At 33.8% G+C, this 24,170-nt stretch overlaps 1 protein-coding gene across 1 annotated transcript; it reads left to right on the top strand.

Annotated features, from left to right (window-relative positions):
• Positions 1-11,685: 11,685 nt before the first annotated feature.
• On the top strand, positions 11,686-23,534 carry LOC127726213 (ankyrin repeat and KH domain-containing protein 1-like). Its single transcript, XM_052233513.1, has 3 exons — positions 11,686-11,991; positions 13,549-13,836; positions 21,401-23,534. Exons 2-3 carry the CDS (start codon positions 13,653-13,655, stop codon positions 22,894-22,896), a joined length of 1,680 nt encoding a protein of 559 aa, XP_052089473.1. The 5' UTR covers positions 11,686-11,991; positions 13,549-13,652; the 3' UTR covers positions 22,897-23,534.
• The last annotated feature ends 636 nt before the right edge of the window (positions 23,535-24,170 follow it).

Below are 24,170 nucleotides of genomic sequence, written 5' to 3'. Positions count from 1 at the left end.
GATTGGTTCATGGACACGATTATTTATAAAATTTATTTTACTTTTATCTAATTTTATATCTGCTATTAACATACAATGAAATTGTTTGTTTTTGTTTTAGGTTTGAAATTTGTAATCTCTAGAAAATTTAGGAAATTGCCATGCTCTACAAACAGATTTCAACCAATAACATTTTGGTCAAATCGAAGTTCTCATTGTTTATATTTAAAGTCGCAGTGTATTGAAACTGGACAAACTGTTTTCGACCAAACATCAACTATTGTAGATTCGAAATGTGGATGTGATTACACACGAAATTTTGCTTTCGTCTCTCAACCACAAAATCCATGTTTCTGCACGCCGTCCGAAGAAGACTGTTCTTGTTACATTAAACAGTGTCCTAACAATACTATATTATCTCCTGGTAAGTCAATTTTTATATTTTTGTCAAGTAATGGTTCTGTTAAAGCTTTCATTTAGACATTTTAGTGTCCATTGATTATAATATATACAACCCGAGATAAAATATAGAAATACGAAAGATGCTATTGTTCTTGACATTATATTGTATTAATAGAATAATTGTCACAATCTCATTCATTATCTTTTGTTCTTGTTCACATATATGATAAGACGTTGTTTATCTGTTATTACTGATTATTCTCGATACTATTTGTAAAGTATTGAATGTTTGTTGATGATATCATTTATGGTAAATATGTAGATATTGGAGTCTTCCTCAATCTGATTGAAATGTAGCAGCAAACAAGCTGTGTTTCTTTCAAATTTTTAGAGTTTTTGTTTGTAATTTGTTTATTTATGACATTTCTATCATTTTAACGTATCAAATGTCAAATACCTGTACTAGTCAGAAATATGACAGTTGTTATCCATGCGTTTGATGTGTTTGAGCCTTTGATTTTGCCATTTTATTAAGAGACTTTTCGTTTTGAATTTTCCTCGGTAATTTTGTTAATTTACTTTTTTCATCATTTATACTTAGTTTCTCGTCAAAAGTCTTAACCAGGGACTGGTTATATATATTTATGATTATATTACATGCTGTCCTTTTCGATCAATTTATGACGTCTTTATCTATTTTAGACGTAATGTGTTTATATTTTCCACGAAATTAGATGTAGGTCCTATGACTATGTGAAAGAAAGTATGATTGAATTAACCAAGAGTCGATTTGGTTTGCTTCAATACAAAACCTATTGTTCATCATTCACGATCATATAGCTTTCTCCTTTTCTCGCACTTTAAAGAACTAGTAGGTAGCATATTATTATGTATACCAATGATCAATGAACATCTGCGGGGCCACAACACTAATACAGAAAAAAAGAGGGAAAACAATATAATTTTGGCATCGATAGACCATGTATGTCACCATGGAAAGCATTTTCTACTTAAGATTCATCAATCATCACATAATTTCTTTCGAATCATCTAGTTATTAAGTACACCAAACGTGCATTTCTTATTTATAACGCTCATTAGTGCATGGTACTTGTATAAAAAAAAAATGAAATCAATTACCATCCTATTTGTCATTTAGTTCTCCGTATGTTTAACTAGGTACCCATACATCATTGATTTAAAAATTTTGGTTTCGAGCTATTGTTATTCATATGAGGCAACCATCATACACAAGCTTCTTATAAAGAATGAAAAGAAGCTAGTATAATCCAAAACTTCACGTACCGATTTAAAGTTGATAACTTCTAATTCAATATGTTAAATGCATCTATCCCATCTAACTTGAAATAAAGGATACAACATATACATTCAACTCTGCCTCATAGCTTGATTTACTTCTATCATTTGTCCTTTAGAAACAAAACTTTTCTTAAAAAAAGAGAGGTTTAGCTTAGCAGTTGCGAAATTTCCATCTCTATGAAGCAAAATTTCAGCAGCGCCTGTATTTGGATTATATATATATATATATCCCAGTTGATACGATATTCCATCGATTGTATTTCTTTTCATGATTCCCTTGATAGAGGGATGCTTCTAACATAAAAAAAGCTTTTAAATGAAGTATTCCATGTGTTAATGTTAAAGTCATCCCTTCGAAAAGTTTACTGACGACATCACAAATTGTTTAACCGTAATGAAAAAAAATTGAGAATGGAAAGGGGGAATATTTCAAAGAGACAACAACCCAACTAAAGTGCAGACAACAGCCGAAGGCCACCAATGGGTCTTCAACGCAGCGAGAAAATCTCGCACCCGGAGGTTGTCCTCAGCTGGCCCCTAAATAAATTATGTACTAGTTCTGTGAAAATGGACGTCACACTTAACTTCAAAACATATAAATGAACTAAAATTAAAAAAACATACAAGACTAACAAAGGCGCAAAGATAATAATAATTTTTTTCACTTATGTTTTCTTATTAATAATGTATGATTTAGCGGTGATGGTACCTTCAGTTTTTTCTTAAAAATAGATTTTTTAATGTATTCCCAACTTTCACAGACATGGGACGATTTAAAGTTTTAAGACTCTTCCTTCTATCAGGCTTAAATTTTCAAAGCCAGATTTGGCACAACTTTTGGATATACTCATCAACGGTAGGAGTGATTTTGTTTTCCACCTGTTTTTTACATATTGTGTTAAGGTAGAAAGCCTTTAAAGTTTTATACTTTTTGTATGAGAAAAAGGACTGTATATAATGTAAAAGTTCTTTAGAAGCTTATACGAGGCTAGATTTGCTTTAATCGTTTTCAGACTATGAATGCCTGTCTTTGAATTCAACGAAGTCAAGTTTTAACTGCAAACCTGCTTTTCAACTGTAAGTAAACAATATCATAGCCGTTAGTTTTCAAAGTTGTTACATTTTCAATCAAAACATTAAAATTTGCAGTTGTTTCACATTTTATAGCTAAGCTTCTTGTTTAGTTCGATAGAAAATGTTGTTTTACTTTTAGAAAAATGAGTCAAATTATAAAGGATGCTTTAATAAATTATTACTACATTTCAGGCATAAAAATAAAACTCACATCGCAACAATACATAAAGGTAAAGTATATTTGAATGTCTTTTTTATAGTTCTAAACTTTATTTTATATCATTTATATATTCTTTAAAGAAGGGCTAACTTATTAAAAATGAGTGTTTTCTTACATTTTGTTAAGGACATGACAGGGTTTTTTTTTAAATCTTTTGTTAAAAATTGAAAATAGTGTTTTATAAAGTTGTGAATCATGTCATCCTCTTACTAAAGAGAACTACAAGTCCACCAGAAGTATTATCGACCTATTGCTTGAAAACGAAGCTTTTTTTTCGCATGACATTCATCAAGGACGCAAATACCACAAAAGCAATATAAAGCCAATACTTGAATACTTCGTGACTTTAAATGTGAATAGAATACAATTCATTATGTAAAAATATAGATGGTACCAAAGGATTCACACATCATTAGTTCCAAAAATAAAAGATCAGGAAGATCTAGCCAACGCCATGTGCCCTTAATCTTGCATTTTTGACGATTTTAATTTAAAAGTGACACTAAGCCTTCCATAGATATAGGAAGATGTGGTATGAGTGCCAATGAGACAACTCTCCATCCAAGTAACAATTTATAAAAACAAACCATTATAGGTCAAGGTACGGCCTTCAATCTAATCATTATAAAAACGAGAAACGAGAAACACTTATGAACCACATAAACAGACGACAACCACTGAACATCAGAATCCTGACATAGGACAGGTGCAAACAATTGCAGCGGGATTAAACGTTTTAATCGTACCAAACCTTCTCCCTTTTCTGAAACAGTAGTATAACATCACAACATAGAGAAACACACTATAAAATATCAATTGGAAGGCTTAACTCAATAAAAAAAAACATCATACATATCGAAGATGACATTTGTCTTAGAAAGCCTTTTGATAGTACCTATATATGTAGGAAGTCTACAGGATTATTAAATGTTATGGATATTTATAGACCGGGGGTCTCATTGTCATTTAAGTGGTCTCCGGTAGGTTTTCACTATATATTTTGAATATCAAACTGGCACTTTCAACCCTCTATAAACATTGAAGACGAAAAGTTTACGCTTTTTCCTTTTATTGTCATTCATATCCATATATTAACTAACTAGGTGCATAATATTATGACGATTGGGGGATCAGGAAGAGTTTGAATATTTAGTTATTCGAAAAGTTTACCCAAAATCATGTTGATGTCATTCATATCCATATATTAACTAACTATATGCATAATGATACGAAGATTGAGATCAGGAAGATCTATATAACGCCCCCGGCTCTCTTTCCTGTATATATAGATATAAGAAGATGTGGTATGAGTGCCAATGAGACAACTCTCCATCCAAGTCAAAATTTATAAAAGTAAACCATTATAGGTCACAGTACGGTTTTCAACACGAAGCCTTGGCTCACACCAAACAGTAAGCTATAAAGGGCCCCAAAAAATTACTAGTGTAAAACCATTCAAACGGGAAAACCAACGGTCTAATCTATATAAAAAACGAGAAACGAGAAACACTTATGAACAACATCAACAAACGACAACTACTGAACATCAGATTCCTGACTTAGGACAGGTGCAAACAAATGCAGCGGGTTTAAATAGTTTGAATAATTAGTCAATCGAAAATATCTTTTTTTTGGCCCCCCATAGTTTTTCTATTTATATTTTCAAATCTTACCGTTTGTTTTTGTGTCTTGAAATATCATCTGTTAAATGTACATCTTTGATTATATTTTATTGGTAAAAATCAATATGTAACAAGGAATGATTGTAACAGGATGTTGCTACAAGATCTATCAAACGTAGCTCCTATAATTCGTCATTCCCAGGGTCGCCTGACATTGGGCAAAGTCCAGTAAAAATTAGTTTGGTCAAGTTATATACATAAAGTGATATGCATTAGTGATGCATGGAGACTGACCTTGTATATCATTCAAGTCTTCGTGAAATGACGAACAGGAATATATATGGCCATGGAATGGGGTTCATGACAATTTACAAGATCACCGTGTAGAACGTATAAAAATTTCTTTTTGTTAGTACCAAATAAGGTATTGCACGTAAGGAATTGAAAAATAATCAATCTCCAGCAAGCAGAAGCAGAAGTTTTTCAGTGCTCTGTTTTCTCAAACATCTCTCCCTAGTTTTCCGTAGTGCAGATTTGATGTGTTTGATGTGTTTGAGCTTTTGATTTTGCCATTTGATTAGGGACTTTCCGTTTTGAATTTTCCTCGGAGTTCAGTATTTTTTGTGATTTTACTTTTTAAACAAATGAATTTTTACTAAGAAGCTGGCATTTGGTTGAATTCCATGATAGGAATTCATTTCTATATAAATCATACGGGGAAAAATCGTCAAAAGTAGTTTTTTATCCTGAAACTTGCAAATGAGACCTCAAAATATGCAACACAGAAAACTAGTGAACGGTGTTAGAGAAAACAGAGCACTCAAAACGTCTGCTTATCTTGCTGGGGATGGATTATATTTTGGTTCCTTCCGTGCAATACCTTATTTGGTACTAACAATTCTCAAAAAAGAAATTTTGATACTTGAAAATATCTTGATTGTTTTTCTCCGCTTCAAAACCGCCACCCGGTGTCAAACATAGCCAACACCCCGCATGTGGCGTTCTACAAGGTGAAGATATTTAAACAAATTCAAATGACAGGGGGTTGGTATGACCCCTTTGGTCTTACCCTGTATACATTTCAAATCGTCTTAATATTACAACTCAGAATATATATGGTTCGGTGGTTGGGATCTCGACCATTTACAAGATATTTGAACATTGGGAGTGGGGGATCCCCTGGGGACTGACCCTATATATCATTCAAATCTGTGTGAAATGACAACAAGAATTAATATGGTTTAGAGGTGGCGATCTCGATCATTAACAAGTTATTTGAACATATTTAAATTACAAGCAGTGGAAACGACCCCTTTGGTCTTACCAAGTATATCATTCAAATTATCTTGGCATGACAAACCAAAATATATATGGTTAAGGGGGATCTTGATCACCTCCAAGATATAAGAACTTTCTAAAATGGCAGAGGATGGAGTGACCCCTGTGGACTAACCCTGTATATCATTCAAATCATCTTGTATAACAAACCAGCATATATATGGTTAAAGGGTGAGGATCTTCACCACTTTCAAAATATTAAAAATTCCTCAAATGGCATGGGGTGGGGGTAACCCCTTGGGACCAACCTTTTATTTCATTTAATGTGCATTATCATTTAGAACACTTTCAATTATAAATATTGTGTCTATCACTATCTGTTTTCAAGCTATAATATTTTGAAAATAAAACAAAAACAAGTAATCCTGTGTAAGGATGCTAGCACAAGAGTCGCCAAAACGGACACCAACCATTGTACGGCAGCCATTTTGGAAATTCAAAAGTAAAGTAGCACACCTATGCCAGTTAAAATTTGTTTAAAGTTTCATTAAGCTTAAAGCATTTTGAAATTTTTCACATTTTTGCAGTTTCCAGAGTAACGGCGACAATTTTGGAAATTCAAAAGTCAAAAGCCAAGTCTACATATGCTAGGCAACATTTTTTTTTTAAATCTCACCAAATGTGAAGCATTTTGAATTTTTTCATTATTTAGCAGTTTTAATGTAACGGCGACCATTTTGGAAATTCCTATGTCAAATTCCACATCTACATATACTATTTAACATTTGTGTAAAGTTTCATAAAGTTTGAAGCATTTAAAAAAATCATATTTTGGCAGTTTCCATGGTAACGGCGGCAATTTTAAAAATTCCAAAGTCAAACTGCTACTACAAATTGTGCTACCCATAAAAATATACCATTATATAAATTTTATGTCTCCAGAATTAATTCAACACTGATGTTCTGGAATGTTCCATGAAAATTCACCCCCCCCTCAAATTATGCCAAGGAGACACCCAGGTTAAATAAAAAATGTTCCATGTTGAAGTGGACATGTTGCTCTAAATAATCATAGAAATATTCCTTTACTACCTTTTATAGATAAAGCACTTATCTTAGAAATGGTAGTATTCGCTATAAATTTATTACTTTGGGATACCATACGGCATATTTTGTTAAAAGTGAACAAAAAGGAAAAACATGCTGCGCAGAGGAAGAAGTTTCTTATTGATAACATATCTATTGAATTCAGAGGTAGACTTTTCCAATAAATTCCGTATTCCTATGGGAACGAACTGTGTGCCTCTCCTTGTCGACATATTCTTATTTTCATATGTGTCAAAGTTTCTTCAGACACTTGTTGTCGAAAACAAGAAAATCAAAGAAGCCAGATCATCTAATTTCACATTCAGATATATTGATGAAGTTCTTTCCATAAACAATCCAAACTTTTCTGATTGGGTTCCATTAATATATCCTTCAGAATTAGAAATTAAAGAAACAACAGACACGGCTTCCTCTGTCTCATTTTTAGACTTATACTTCGAATTTGACATAAGCGGTCATCTCAGTACTAGAATCTATGACACACGAGACGATTTTAATTTTAAAATTATCAATTTCCACCCAACTGAGTAGCAATATACCAAGTTCACCTGCGTATGGGATATACATTTCCCAACTCATTCGGTATTCACGAACTTGCAGCTGCTACTCTGACTTTGTAAAACGTCACCAGTGTCTGAGCAGAAAGTTGATAAATCAGGATTATGTGAAAGAACGTCTTGTCCCTTTTCTACAAAATTTCATCGGATGATACCAAGACCTTGTTGATAAATATTCCGTATCAAATTCACAAATAATACATTCGTTTACCGATAATATATATGTGTGTCTCAACTCATTAGTGACACGTTTTCCCGGTTTAAGATCTTAAGTTGCAAGAAGAGTCGACTTTGATCTTTGATGACTTAGCAGCAGTATACCAACTTCATACGTAAGATATATTTCACAAATTTTTGAAATATTCATTGTTATTGTTACTTCGGTTTATCAATCTTTAAAAATGTTATTGTTCGCCGTCAGAGTACTCGCATTTGTGTACTTTAATTACCAAAATTCTATTTGGATACTCCACTCATCACAAATTTGGAAAGAGTTTTCAATTCCAATCCTAACCATGATAGACTTGCAGTATTCCCCAATGCACACATGAAGCATAACAATATAAAAGTTACATGTCATTTACAACTATTTAAAAGTAATAATGTTAAAGCAAACAGTTGTTTTATAGGTTGTTCTAATGTTGTACTGTTACACCACTGTCCCAGGTTAAGGACAGGGTTTGTTTCCAGCAAACAAGTTAAACCCCGCCACATTATGTATAGGCCTGTCCTAAATCAGGATCATGTGTTCAGTGGCTGTTGTCATTCGTTGTTTTATATCATATTTGTTTTTCGTTCATTGTTCTGTACATAAATCAGGCCGTCAGTTTTCTCGTTTTAATTGTTTAACACTTGTCATTTTGAGACCTTTAATAACTAATTAAGTGGTATGGCTTTTTAGTTTTACATTGATAATCACTATACACACGGCTTCTGAAGAAAAAGCTTTTTTTTTCTTCTATTTTGGATAATAGTTTACAGATCTATTTTGGATAGGGTTGATTGACACCATGAATCGTTTTGAATAAAACGAAAAGTCAAATAATATCTGATTAGATTAGGTGTTAATACGTTTTTGCCTTGAAGATCTATCGACACAAGTTCAGTAGAACAAAATCTGCAGAAAGATTAAAAAATGGAGAAAAAAACAAATATCAGCATGTATAAATAATGTAACACAAACAAACAAACTATAAATAGTTATCAAAGGTACCAGGATTATAATTTAATACGCCAGACGCGCGTTTCGTCTACATAAGACTCATCAGTGACGCTCAGATCAAAATAGTTATAAAGCCAAACAAGTACAAAGTTGAAGAGCATTGAGGACCCACAATTCCAAAAAGTTGTGCCAAATACGGCTAAGGTAATCTATGTCTGGGATAAGAGAATCCTTAGTGTTTCGAAAAATTCAAAGTTTTGTAAACAGGAAATTCATAAAAAATGACCATATAATTGATATTCATGTCAACACCGAAGTGCTGACTACTGGGCTGGTGATACGCTCGGGGACGAAACGTCCACGAGCAGTGGCATCGACCCAGTGGTGGAAGTAGTTATCAAAGGTACCAGGATTATAATTTAATACGCCAGACGCGCGTTTCGTCTACATAAGACTCATCAGTGACGCTCAGATCAAAATAGTTATAAAGCCAAACAAGTACAAAGTTGAAGAGCATTGAGGACCCAAAATTCCAAAAAGTTGTGCCAAATACGGCTAAGGTAATCTATGCCTGGGATAAGAAAATCCTTAGTTTTTCCAAAAATTCAAAGTTTTTTAAACTGGAAATTTATGAAAATGACCATATAATTAGTATTCATGTCAACACCGAAGTGCTGACTACTGGGCTGGTGATACCCTCGGGGACGTAACGTCCACCAGCAGTGGCATCGACCCACTATATAAAGTTATCTGTTATTGTGTCATAAAACGACTTTTTTCATACATTTACTTACAGTTGCTGAACGATATCAAACTTGGATGAGGTCTCTGCAAATTGCTTTATCAGTGATTATCGTGTGTCTCGTTCTAATTCCAGGTAAATTAAATATCATTACTGTTTCTAATTTTTGTGTTACTAATAATACAATACGTACATGTTTTCATGTGCATGTATTTGTGGTATCCTTTAGAAACTTTAAATAAATCTAACACAACAACAGTAGTTGTCCTTTTTTAGATTTAAACATTTCAATTGTCTAAAGGGAAACTCCATACTAAAACTTACGACAAAAGGGACGATTTTTTCATTCCCTATTGTTAATTTTCCTTTTTTAGACAACGATGTTCATTTGGTTCCATCATACGGTGTTTATATATCCCAACTCGTTCGTAATGCCCGTGTGTGTAGTGATGTCATAGATTTTAAAGAACGTAATCAATGCCTTGAAGATCTATATTTCGTTACCATAAATTACTTAAAACTTTTACTAAATTTCTTAATAGATACAATGATTTGATAAGCAAATTTGGCTGTACCTGTATTTATTATAAGGTTAAGTCCTAACTATCCTACTGCCTGTCGATACTTTTATTTTGGCATTGCACAAGTCATGTCTTGAACAAAACCATGCAACGAGTCTTCCAAATACTTTATAATGTGATTTTGTTTTCATTTGGTACCGTTATCAGTTAAATGTAGTTATCAAAACAATTAATACACAAAAAATGGAACACACCGGCACTATCTAATGGGTATTCTGAAAGACAAAATGGTGCAATGAATACGATCAGACAAAGCTGATTAAATCCTGGATTTGTTTTAGATTTTTTCGGAATAAAGGCATATCATGATCACACTTGCACGAAAATCGGAGGCAATTTTTGCAAACAATTTGATCATGTTAATCGTCACTTACTTTCAATGGGCTTTTAATTCTCAAATTAAAAAGTAATCATTTTTTTTAACTGAACACCAGCTGTAAATTTTCAGCCTTAAGTTATATCATCTCACAAAGGGTCAACCCCGGTTTTGGTGGGTTCGTTTTTCTCAGTCTTTAGTTTTCTATATTGTGTTCAGTATACTGTTTGTCTTCGTTGGTTTTTACGTTTTTTCAATGATGTCGTCAGTTTGATTTCTATTATGAGTATGAATGTCCCATTGGTATCTTTCGCCTCTCTTTTATCTAATTAGCTATCTATTGCTTTTCTTTCATTTCAGGACTATCGCTATATACATTTTTGGGGGAAAATAACTGTAAGTATGATACCAATACATCAATATATTATCATGTAGGAGTTATATAAGTATCCAATCCAATTAATATTTGGGTCCGTAAAATGTATTTGTAAAGCCTGGTCAAAACTTACTTTATCGAGTAAGGGTTTATGTTCAGATGAACTGCAAACACATGTAACATTCGATCGAATGTTTCCCAATGAAAATATTCGAACATCACATCCTACGGAACGGCTTCAGAACTTACAAATATAACAGAGCAGAATGAATATCTGATTTTAATCCAAATGATATGCATTTGTTTTTTTTTTAAATAATGAATAAGGTTACATAAAAATCTCTCCGCAATCAATTCTATCAATTGATTATATTAATTGCTACGAATCAGCTTTTTTATTATAAATGAGCCCATAGGGTAAATGATCATGAAGTTACGATTCATTAAGTCAGTACTGATTTTTTATGTTTGAATTAGTTCGAGATGTGTATTTCTGTTGATAATTAAGGACATTTCGCAATACCTGTACATATGTTATTCGGTTTGTAGAAAACCCATTAATTCATAGTCTTATCCAGCGATTTGTAACCCAACTGCTCTAAAGGTAATAACAAATTTGAATTCACCGTAAAGATTAATATTTTATTATTTTTATCTATTCGCTTGATGTGTTTGAGCTTTTGACTTTGCCATTTGATTACGGACTTTCCGTTTTGAATTTTCCTCGGATCTCGGTATTTTTGTTGTTTTACTTTTTATGTGCTGAACTAACATATCTTTCATATTTTTTACTTTATATCTTCATTCTTGTGTAGTGAAACTCGTCGTTCGCTTTTATTCAGGTAATTAAAAATTTCAAAATAATGTATGGCTTTTTTGTTATAAAACAAATAATTGTTATTTCTTAATTTAATCATACTATTTTTTTTCACAACCAAAATAGATCCATTGCCTCCGAATGGTGTACGATTGCAGAATGACGTATTTGGTATAACTGTCAGTTGGTCTGATCCTACATATACACCAAAGTATAAGGTATTGCAGTACAAAATAGAATGGAAAGTAAATGGTTTAGTTGACAGGTTTTGTAAAATAGTTTCCGGTAGAACCTTCACATATGTAATTTGCGATGTGTTTCCATGCACAATATACACAGTAACTGTGAGGACATGTACATGTGCAAATGTAGATGAGGAACGTCAAGAATGCTGGAGAAAAAGCGATCCAAGCGAGGAATTAACAATTATATCGGAAGGTAAGAATTTATTATTTAGTCTCAGTTTCTAAATATAATCAATAGAAGAAGCTTAATGCCTGATAAAATACACTGGAAAAAACTGGAAAAAGGTGAACCAAACAAACAATAAAATTGAGTGGTTACAAACGTGTTCCTGTACGGCAGACGTCATACAGTGACGGCAAGAATGAAAAAAACCTAGCATTATCCTTTAACTCCTTTAAAGTTGAATCATCTTTTCGGAAGTTTTCACTGAAATTGTTAATGCAATGAGCATCTCCACGCGTATCACCTATAGATCTGGATCTTCCTACCCTTTCGATTCACCAAAAAATTATTTGGATTTTGGTGGGGTATGTGTTGCTAGGTCTTTAATTTTTTTATTTTATATGATGATTTGTGAAATATTGTTTTTTCTTCATTTCTCATATTTTACCGTGGTGACGGGTTTTTTTTTTTTTTGTTGTTTGGTTGTTGTTTGTTTTTGGGGGATTGGATTTTTGTATTGGCGCTTTGGTGTTTTTTTTTTTTTTTTTTTTTTTGTTAAAAGCAATGGAAATATCAATTAATCTTTTTGAATGTCTACAATTAATAAGGTTTAAGATCAATGTTGGTTTTTAAGGTTCAGTGGAAATTAAGTTATGCATTAGCAGAAAAAAACCAAAGATATTATCTCAATACTGATGGAACCTGAAAAAAGGATTTATTCTTATACAAGACTATATCGGTGATGATTTGTTCGGATTAATAAAAAGTAAAATCACAAAAATACTGAACTCCGAGGAAAATTCAATCGGAAAGTCCCTAATCACATGGCAAAATCAAATGACAAAACACATCAAACGAATGGACAACAACTGTCATATTCCTGACTTGGTACAGGCATTTTCAAATGTAGAAAATGGTGGATTGAACCTGGTTTTATAGCGCTAAACCTCTCACTTGTACGACAGTCTTATCAAATTCCGTTATATTTACAACGATGCGTGAACAAAACAGACATTATAAATAAAATAGTCAAAATATGGGTACAGCAGTCATCACTGTGTTACAATATCAAAACAAACAATTATTTACAAAAAAGAACAAAAGCATCTATCAAATTAAAAACCACATTCATTGCTTTGCGTGTCTGACGTCAGAAAATGTAAACGTCACATAAGAAGAAATTTTGTCATTCAATGTTTATTCAAAACAATTTTATAATTTCACATGTAGAATGTTGGTATACAGGGTAATATAATAAACCTGCAAAAAACGTAACTCTAAACTAAAGCCTAGTCATTACAGTGCATTATCCGAACTCTCAGTTGGATACAATGAAAAGCATAGATGATTGAACTATATTTAGTCATATGTTAGACCGCTTTTGGTTATACCCGTAATCATATAAAATGCTTAAGTGATTTAGTGTTTTTCCGTTATTAACTACATGCATTAATGTACGATTTTTTTTTACAAATGCGAAAACAAAAACAAAAACTCACCTTCAGTACAAATGCATAAGACGGTCGATTAAACTTTATTCCACCAACACTTTCGAAGAACTTGTAAGTTTTTGTTTTTCTCGTTTAGATCCATTACCACCACGAAATGTAGATGCTACAGCGGGAAATGGTGGTATTTACCTTACATGGGTACCGCCACTGTATCCATCTAGTCAAAACATTAAAAAGTATATGATAGAAAGAAAATGCAATGGTCACAAAGATATTATGTATTCCTCAGCAGACAATACTTCTTATTTAATGTCAGATGTTTTGCCTTCTCAGACGTATTCGTTTGCTATGAAAACATGGTGTATAACGTCGGACAAGGACTGTGAAAGTATATTTAGCAACAGTATCAAATATACCACGAAAGGTAAATTATACATCTATTTTAAATAATTTGGAATTTGAGTATATTTATATAAAAAGAAATTACAAGTTTGTAAAACTATGAGATTATATACACCAAATATATGATGTGTGCGTATTGATACTTTGATATCAGTTACAAGTCACAGTATAAACATTTTGAGCGAAACGAACGTTATTTAATTGCTTTATGATGAGAAGAGTAACTGGTCTTTTAGATCGTTAGTTTTTCGTTTGAATTTGAGAGTTGTCTTATTGGCAATCATATCACATCTTATTTGTTTTTATTTTTACAATATCTCCGAAGAAAAGTTAAATTCTGGGGCCTTTTGGTTATGATCAAAACGATATGTTTTCTTAATTTAACAATCTTACTGAAAGTATAATTATTTGGTACAAATCAACATTAATAATTAATGAATCTTTGTCACATTAGTTTAAGATTGGTAAAACATATTTGACGTCGGAAAATTATACATGTAAATAAATTCGGAGCAGGATTGTTATACAGATGTTCAGTCAAAACAAAAACTATATTTATATTCGAACTCTGTAAACCAGATTCTTACAAAACAATTTGTGGATAAATATGATGTTTGCCATTTGAAGTTAAACATTATATTTCGTATTAATGTGTTCAGACGACTATTTTGGACCCTTCCCCTATGTTATGGTCCAGTGACTTTGAATTAATGAACAATTTTCGAAGTTAAATTTTCTGCTTAAGTTAGTTTGAAAGGAACAACTTGTGATAGATCAATGATATTTTCTATAAAGTTGCATTACTATCATTACATATGAGATTTACGACTATTTCGAGACACTGCCCCCGTAGGTCATGATCATGGTCCAGTGAATTTCAATTAATTACCAATTTTCATTGTTAAGTTTTCTGCTTAATATAAAAAAGAAGATGTGGTATGATTGCCAATGAGACAACTCTTCAAAAGAGACCTAATGACACAGAAATTAACAACTATAGGTCACCGTACGGCCTTCAACAATTAGTAAAACCCATACCGCATAGTAAGCTATAAAAGGCCTCGAAATGACAAATGTAAAACAATTCAAACGAGAAAACTAACGGCATAATTCATGTACAAAATAATGAACGAAAAACAAATATGTAACATAGCAACAAACGACAACCACTGAATTACAGGCTCCTGACTTCGGACAGGCACATACATTCATAATGTGGCGGGGTTAAACATGTTTGGCGGGCGCCCAACCCTTCCCTTAACCTTAGACAGTGGTGCAACAGCACAACACAAGAACAAACTACAAGTATACAAAACAATAAACGAATAACAAATATGATAAACAGAAAAAAAAACAACCACTGAATTACAGACTACTGACTTGGGACAGGCAATTATAGAATGTTGCGGGGTTAAACATGTTAGCGGGCGCCCAACCCTTCCCCTAACCTGGAACTGTGGTGTAACAGTACAACATACGAACAAACTATAAAAATCAGTTGAAAAAGGCTTATCTCATCAGATGGATACAAATAGAAATACATCTAACAAAAACACAGAGTGTACGTGGCCGGCTACTTGTACATCCCAACAACCAAAAGACACTAAGTACAGATCTGAGAGTACTCGCAGTTACTGACAGCTAGTTCAAAGTTAATAACAACTAACAGAAAAAATCATGCATCTAAGACTAAGTTCGTTTGATAGGAAGTTACATTACTGTCTGTACATCTAAGTTTTTTTAAGCTTGTTCTCCGCTGACTACTACACTTTGTTCATAGACAGTCGGTGAGATCCGATCTATTGTAGAATCTGATTAGTCATCCATTCAAATAACGTGTATTATACCGAACTTTCCTTTGAAAACATGTTTGAAATTTTATTTTATGCTACAATCCAAGAAATGTTATCGCAAATCAGCTAATGAAGATTGAAAGAATATTCTTGTTTCAAACCAGCAATCTTATGGAACAATTTTTTCATTGGCTAAAATTTATTGTCAAATCCACAGTTGACATATCGTTATAGCTTTCAATTCAAAAGTTTCCATTTTGTATGACGTCACGTTTAAGAACCACGTTGATGTGCCAAAATCATTCATGAAGTTTAGCGGAATTTTATTTTATTTCAAATTGATACCTTTTTAAATATTTATTTTCTTTTTGTAATGCAATAGATTATTTAAATTTAGAATAGGAATTTATTTTACGCATTAGTGTTATGCTTTATGCAATAGGAAACAAATTGTTCTCTTAGTTTACACATGTTACATTTTCGGATATTGTATGTTGCTATGTAAAAAAGTATCGTCCAATCTCGTTAAAATCTCCAGGGCAAAATTTTGTCCTACAAGATCGGGTCGTACCCTGTTGTTTGAGTGTAGCGTAATACAAACGGATTCTAGTTTAAGTTCTTTTTACCGTTTCGAGGCCTTGTCAGATATTTCATGGTCAAGCGACTTGTTGTGATGATGTCTAGGTGTGAGAACCGTTTTTTTTTTAAGTGGTTATCTTTCCAAAGTTGAGATGAAAAACATGTTTACGTGATTTTACAGGTCTTTATAAAGTGTTTGTCTTAAAAAGTAGTGTTAGCAAAGTTAGATGATGGACATGACATGTTCCTTGGTATATACATTAGAAGGAAGACAATAAGTACGGCGGCTTCGTGAAAAATTGTGCACATCCTGCTACAAGCATGAAACTTGGCACAAAGCTTCCTCTAGTATTACTCTTTGATTTCAGATAGGGAGGCAATCTGAAAAAATGCACCACTTCCAGTAAAATCCGATATGGCGGACATTATACCTAAATCAGCCCAATATCGAAGGCTGGTATGTGACAAGGTGTTATAATCATGCTACTATCATTATATTCGGCACAAACCTTTGTTCTGTAATACTTTTGGATACATTATATAGATTATATGTCTTTAAAAACCCTACGTCCGGTAAAATCCAATATGGCGGACATTGTACTAAAATAAGTGTATGTTTAGGTAGGGTTATTGAAATGTGTTTTAATGTATTGCTATTCATTATATTGTGCAGGAACCTTTCTTTGGTGATTCTCATGGATAAAATATATAGGACATATGTCTTTAAAACCCCTTCTTCCGGTAATAACCAATATGGCGGACATAGAAATATCAATTTTTAATTTCAATATTTAACTTTTTTCAAAATGTTAAAAAGTGTTTTTTTGTGTCGGTCATTAAACTTTTGGCTTTAATTTATCCTCAAACCACTAATTCACTATTATGCTTAAAATGTTTTAATACTAAGTTAACACTTCCGGTAAAAAAACAATATGGCGTAAATTTCAGAGATGAGTACTCAATCTGTATTCTCGATGTAGAGTTTTGGATAGATTGATTAAAAAAAATAAAGTCTATAAAGTACTAAAACATCTTTATAATCACTTATATATGGCAGCAAATACATGTCTATTCACAAGCACCACCACAAGCACATAAAACAGTGCACGGGAGACCCGATTTACCACATTTACAACGACCGCGGGATCTTTTTTTACATCAACAATGTACAAGCTCCTGACAAGATGACGAGGCCTCAGAAAGAGCTGTCCAAAAGGGTTTCGATTGATCATCTTTGTCCCTTCGCCATCCATAAGCGCCTGGACTAGGTAGCATAGGAACCAATTCCAAGCTCGTTCCCCATACACACCCGCCTTGGTATATTGCACGTTTTACATGATGGAAAAGACTAGACCGAGTCGGCGGAATAGCCTCAATTAGTCTTCCTTTTTGTGCAAACAGTTGTTTTCTTGCTTCGTTAACCCAATCTGATGAGTTTGTTCGATCGTACATCAAAACCACGTATCGTTCTATCAATGACATTATCAAATCCATATCTGGTGATGTAGGCTGATCAATCATCATTCTAAATGCTAAAGTCACATCTAAATGCCATCCATGTCTCCCACGCAGTCTTTCTTTTCCTTTTCAAGCAAACCAAGATCCCGTATCAATACCGGTAAAGGCATGGAACACTGGAAGTGTGTGTGTGATCGCTGCATGCCTAGTGCATTTGAAAGGTCATGGATAGATATATATCTAAAGGTTTTTTTTACTCCTAAACGCAAGCCATAGTACGTCTGCACCTATGTCACGGAATAGTCATTTTTGAAGGATTTTTGGTCGATGGTAGAAGTTTTTGATGAGTTAGGGAATCCGTTCATGGAAGATTGTCAGGATTTGCTTGTTCTTGATACGAAGGATATAGCACCAACATCTGTCGTTGATACTATCCAACAAATAGAGACGATCGGTAAAACACAGTATGAAAGTAAATAGAACAGACTGATAAAACGAACTGTTCCCATTTTTGAACCAATCAAGAAAAATGGCATTACTTAGAAGTCCTAATGGGAAGACTGTTTCGGCAATGAAGGACAAAATAAGCATACTGAAAAGTGATGTGGCGTTATTTTCAAGGCCCTATATATCTTGTTAGACAAGAGGTGGCGACTTGGAAGACTTCTTTGCTCATGAAAATAATATAAATCCGCCAGCATTCAGCCAGAATGGGAAAATGCGTCTCGGAACCGAATCGGAACTCTCAGTAAATGTTTAGAACCATTGACAACAACGACAGGTGATGTTCCTGAGGTGGATGTTTTTGTTATTGACGGAGCAGCAATTGTGAATATGCTTAGACCATCCACGTCTCGGAACCAAATCGGATCTCTCAGTAAGTGTTTAGAACCGTTGACAACAACGACCGGTGATGTTCCTGATGTGGATGTTTTAGTTATTGACGGAGCAGCAATTGTGAATATGCTTAGACCATCCACATCTCGTACCTTTGGTGATTATCCTGATTTGGTATTCTGTCCTTACATTAGGAAACACCTGGAAACTGTAACAATAGTGGATGTAGTCTGGGATGCGTACATAGACAATAGTTTGAAGGCTGATACAAGTAGAAAGAGGGGAAAGGGAATACGCAGACGAGTCCAGGGTCAAAACAAAATACCTCAAAATTGGCAACGTTTTCTGAGAGATGACGACAATAAGAAAGAACTTTTTAGTTTTCTTCTACAGCAGCTTGCTTAACAACATTTTGAGGAAAAGGTAGTTGTAGCAACAAATGCTCAGAATGTTCTATGGTATCCACCACTTATGATGTTTCAAGTTTAGCACCATTTTCACATGAAGAGGCTGACACTAGAATCATGGTGCATGTGTCTGATGCAGTGAAACACTTAAACGAGTCATGATTCGAAATTTCAATACTGATGTTGCTATCATTGATATTTCGCTATTCCGTGACACAAGGGCAGACGAACTATGGCTTGCGTTTGGGGGTGGAAAAAGCTTAAGATATATATCTATCTATGACCATGCACTAGGCATTGAGCGATCACACACACTTCCTGTGTTCCATGCCTTTACCGGTTGTGATACGGTATCTTCGTTTGGTGGAAAAGGAAAAACGACTGCGTGGGAGACAAGGATGGCATTTGAAGATGTGCCTTTAGGAATTAAAAATATGATTGACCAGCCAGATATGGATTTGATAATGTCATTGATAGAACGATACGTGGTTTTGATGTACGATCGAACAAACTCATCAGATGGGGTTAAAGATGCAAGAAAACAACTGATTGCACAAAAGGGAAGACTAATTGAGGCTATTCCGCCGACTCGGTCTAGTCTTTTCCATCATGTAAAACGTGCAATATACCAAGGCGGGTGTGTATGGGGAACGAGCTTGGAATTGGTTCCTATGCTACCTAGTCCAGGCGCTTATGGATGGCGAAGGGACAAAGATGATCAATCGAAACCCTTTTGGACAGCTCTTTCTGAGGCCTCGTCATCTTGTCAGGAGCTTGTACATTGTTGATGTAAAAAAAGATCCCGCGGTCGTTGTAAATGTGGTAAATCGGGTCTCCCGTGCACTGTTTTATGTGCTTGTGGTGGTGCTTGTGAATAGACATGTATTTGCTGCCATATATAAGTGATTTTAAAGATGTTTTAGTACTTTATAGACTTTATTTTTTTAAATCAATCTATCCAAAACTCTACATCGAGAATAAAGATTGAGTACTCATCTCTGAAATTTACGCCGTGTTGTTTTTTTACCGGAAGTGTTAACTTTGTATTAAAAACATTTTAAACATAAAAGTGAATTAGTGGTTTGAGGATAACTTAAAGCTAAATGTTTAATGACTGGCACAAAAAAACACTTTTTTACATTTTGGTAAAAGTTGAATATTGAAATTAAACAGTCATTGATATTTCTATGTCCGCCATATTGGATATTACCGGAAGGAGGGTTTGAAAGACATATGTGCTATATATTGTGTCCATGAGAAGCACCAAAGAAAGGTTCCTGCACAATATAATGATGGTAGCAATACATTAAAACACATTTCAATTACCTTTCCTAAAAAATACGCTTATTTTAATACAATGTCCGCCATTTGGATTTTACCGAAAGTAGGGTTTTTAAAGACATATAATTTATATAATGTATCCAGAAGTAGCACAGAACAAAGGTTTGCGCCGAATATGATAATAGTAGCCTGATTATAACACCTTTTCACATACTATCCTTCGATAATTGGCTGATTTAAGTATAATGTCCGCCATATTGAATTTTACAGGAAGTGACGCATTTTTTCAGATTGCCTCCCTATCTGAAATCAAAGAGTAAAACTAGAGGAAGCTTTATGATAAATTTCATGCTTGTAGCAGGATGTGCACAATTCTTCTGAATATGCTTGTAGCCGCTGCACTAAATTTACCACCACTCAATTAGCAATATGATAACCAATTTAGGTTTTGCTGTAAACTGCTCTTCACCTTTGTATTTGATTTTCTTTTTTTATTGTTTTGATTCGAGCGCATCACACGAGTCGCATGTAGACGGAAAGCACTTTTAGAGTAAAAATATCATATGGTATCTTTGATGAATGTTTTGGGGGATTTGACTGATTTAATCAGTGTTTTCAGTTTTTATTGCATTTATGGGTTTGAGAAGCAGTATTAAGATGTCTAATAAATTTAATAATGTTTCATAAGGTGACTCATCAACTGATTTTAGCAGGAATAGCACGAATGGTGTCATTAGTAGAATATGATCCGCTGACTCTTTCAGGGCACATTGGAACCGCCGCCGCCCCTTTCTTATCTAAGAAAATCCTTACGTTCCATTTAAGATAATATGTAGTTGTTTGACTTTTGTATATCGTTTTTTGCATGCCATTGTCTCTCTTTTCAACAAAGTATAATCAACCCTTTGAAGGTTGTTGCATTGTGCATCTTTCTCAGTGTCCTGTTTTCAAATGAAATAGTCTCAAAGGTAAATGCTAGTAATTTAATGTATCTTTAATTTATTCTAAAACAGAGAATTGGATTCAATAACTAAAAGAAATTGAGCATTTTTGATCGGAGTTCATCCCCATGTTTGGTAGGTTGCGTGTTGATTAGTCTTGAGCTCATCTTGGATATAGTGCATGCTTAACTCAGAACAAACCTTCTATAGTAGCCTTAAACATAGAAATTCAGAGTTATTACTGCAAATTTCTAGTTGTACAGCTGAAGTGACATTTTTTTTTCATACAGATAACAACATATGTCTGGTTAAAGACCCCAGGGATAGATCAAACAGTGAAACATATTCGTTTCATGGAATAAATCATCCTAGATCATCCGTCTTAATAAACAGAGCCGATGAACGTGGGCGTACAATTCTTATGCAAGAGTGCAAACGAGGTAATACCCATAATGTAAACAAGTTGATCATTAAAGGTGCTGATATCTCAAAGGAAGACAATGATGGTAATAGCTCACTGCATTTAGCTTGTCAATATGGACATCTTGGAATTGTGAAACGTCTTCTTGAAAGTGGAATATTAAATATAAATTGTACAAATAAAGACGGGAAATCGCCATTTTATTTATGTTGTATGGGTGGTCATATTTTAGTAGTAGAATATCTAATAAGAATAAAATGTGATATAAATAAAGCTGACAAAAATGGAATAAGTCCTATTATGACAGCTTGTGGCCAAGGAAATTTTGAAATAACGAAAAGACTTATTAAACATTTTGTGGAAATTAATAGTACTGATAATAAAGGTAATGCATTAATGCATTACGCCTGTTTATGTGGCAACATTTGTATAGCAGACCTACTTATAAATAAGGGGTGTAATGTAGATAATCCCAATAATGATGGTGAAACACCTTTGATAGTAGCTTGTGGTAAAGGATATTTGTCAATAGTAAAACTACTAATCAATAGATTTGCGAACATTTACATTACCGATAATAAAGGACGTTCGTCGTTTTATTGGTCTTGTGTCAATGGAAACTATCGTTTAGTTAAATTCCTAATAGGAAAAGACTGTAATATTAATATGTCTGCCAATGATGGGACTACTCCACTAATAGCAGCATGTTTAAACAGCAATGTACAAACAGCAGACATTCTTATCCAAGGAGATGCTAGCATTAACTCTGCAAATAACAGAGGGGAAACGCCATTGTTTTGGGCCTGTTTCACTGGTGCCAATTATATAGTTAGTTTACTGATAAACTTAAAGTGTAATATAGATAAGGGTAACAACAGTGGGATTACTCCTCTTGTAGCGGCCTGTTTACAACGAAATAAACAAACTGTAGAAATTCTCATCAAAGGAGGTGCTGACATTAAATCTACAAATGAAAGAGGAGAAACGCCATTGTTTTTAGCGTGTGGAGTTGGTGACAGTGATATAGTAAATTTTCTGATAAATGGAGGAAGTGAAATAGAAAAAGTTGACAACAATGGAAATACTCCTTTCATGAATGCCTGTTCTATCAATAGTTTAAAAATTGTGCAGATTCTTATCAAAAGAAAGGTTAACATTAACCAAACAAATTTTCAAGGACAGACAGCATTTTATTGGGCATGCCGCTTTAATGCCGTTGATGTTGTAAAGTATCTAATAGATGAAGACTGTTGTAATCTAAATCAGCCTGACAATGATGGGAACACACCTTACTGGGTTGCTTCCATATATGAATATGAAACAATAAAAAATATTTTGATAAAGAAAGGTGCTGACAAAATGTGATATTATAAGGAGACTTCGCTTAACCATTGTCTTGTGTTAGTATACGTGATTTTTTTGTATACATAACAAATAACAAGTAGACTCCTTACTTCCTTACAAACAACGTTATCTTGCTGAGTCTGTAAAAAGCCCTATGAAAATACTTTCAAAATCATGTTATTAGGAATTGGCTAAAACAAAAAGATTATCAAGGCATACTCATTATATGCTCGATCGATCTATCGACCTTGTCAATATGCATATATCCATCCTAGAAGTCAATCAGATCATTGCTGCTACGTCATTGATTTCAATCAGTCATGTTAACAGACGGAATTGACGCAAATTTATTTTCGATTATTTATATATATTTACTTACAAAACACATGGCAGGGATAAACAATGGTTATTTATGCTGCCGCTGGATGCAACAATAGAAAAAAGAAGAAAATTGACATGAATTTTACCGTTTTCGAATGGCTGTAGACTGAGATACCAGAACGCGATATAGTGAGCCATGCCAAGAGGTCAGCATATGTTTCAAGTGTGCGGTACCGGTGATTCCGTAAGAGACTAAATGACACAGAAATTACCAGCTTTTTTTAAATTACCTTCGACAAAACGAAACACGAATTTCTCATTTTATAGCTATAAATACGTTACCATCATAAATTCTGAGTGTAACCCCAATTGCGTCATAGGTCAAATGGAAAATCCCGACTAAAAATAAACGTACTCTCACTGGTCCGGACATATACCCCTGTTTGCCCATATTCTCCCATTTCAATTTCCATCTGCGATATCGGTCACACGTGCAAATTATAACAGATTCAACGGAGAAATGTTTAGTTGTTTGTAAAGTTTTTTGAATAGCTTAATTGCTTTTCATATATTGTGTATATTATTGGAAATTTATTCCCTTGTTTAGTTTGAATTTCTAAACAAATTATTTGTGTTTTTTTTACTAAAGTAAATTTTATTATGGACTTTAATTTGAATAGTCCTTACGTAAATATTCCTGGTTCGGACTATCTCCTGGATGGGTCACTTCCTTTAAGTCCCCCCCCCTCCCCCCCAACTACCAGTACATTGACCGGAGTTTCGACAACGGTGTCTGGTAATGCTACCTATCCGACCCTTTCACAAGGTTCGGCCATGCATTTTGGGGGGGTACCTACGTCAACTTCGGTGACTCATACTTTATCTAGGCCTGTTAATTCATCGGGTACTATTGGTTCTGTCCCAGGTACAGCTATGGGCTTGAACTTGCAAGGTTCTAGACCCCCATTATCCTA

This window comes from Mytilus californianus, unplaced genomic scaffold (assembly GCF_021869535.1).
Source record: "Mytilus californianus isolate M0D057914Y unplaced genomic scaffold, xbMytCali1.0.p SCAF_17, whole genome shotgun sequence".
Taxonomy (NCBI): domain Eukaryota; kingdom Metazoa; phylum Mollusca; class Bivalvia; order Mytilida; family Mytilidae; genus Mytilus; species Mytilus californianus.
The sequence above is the reverse complement of the archived record's forward strand: the minus strand, read 5'-3'. Positions and strand labels throughout refer to the sequence as shown.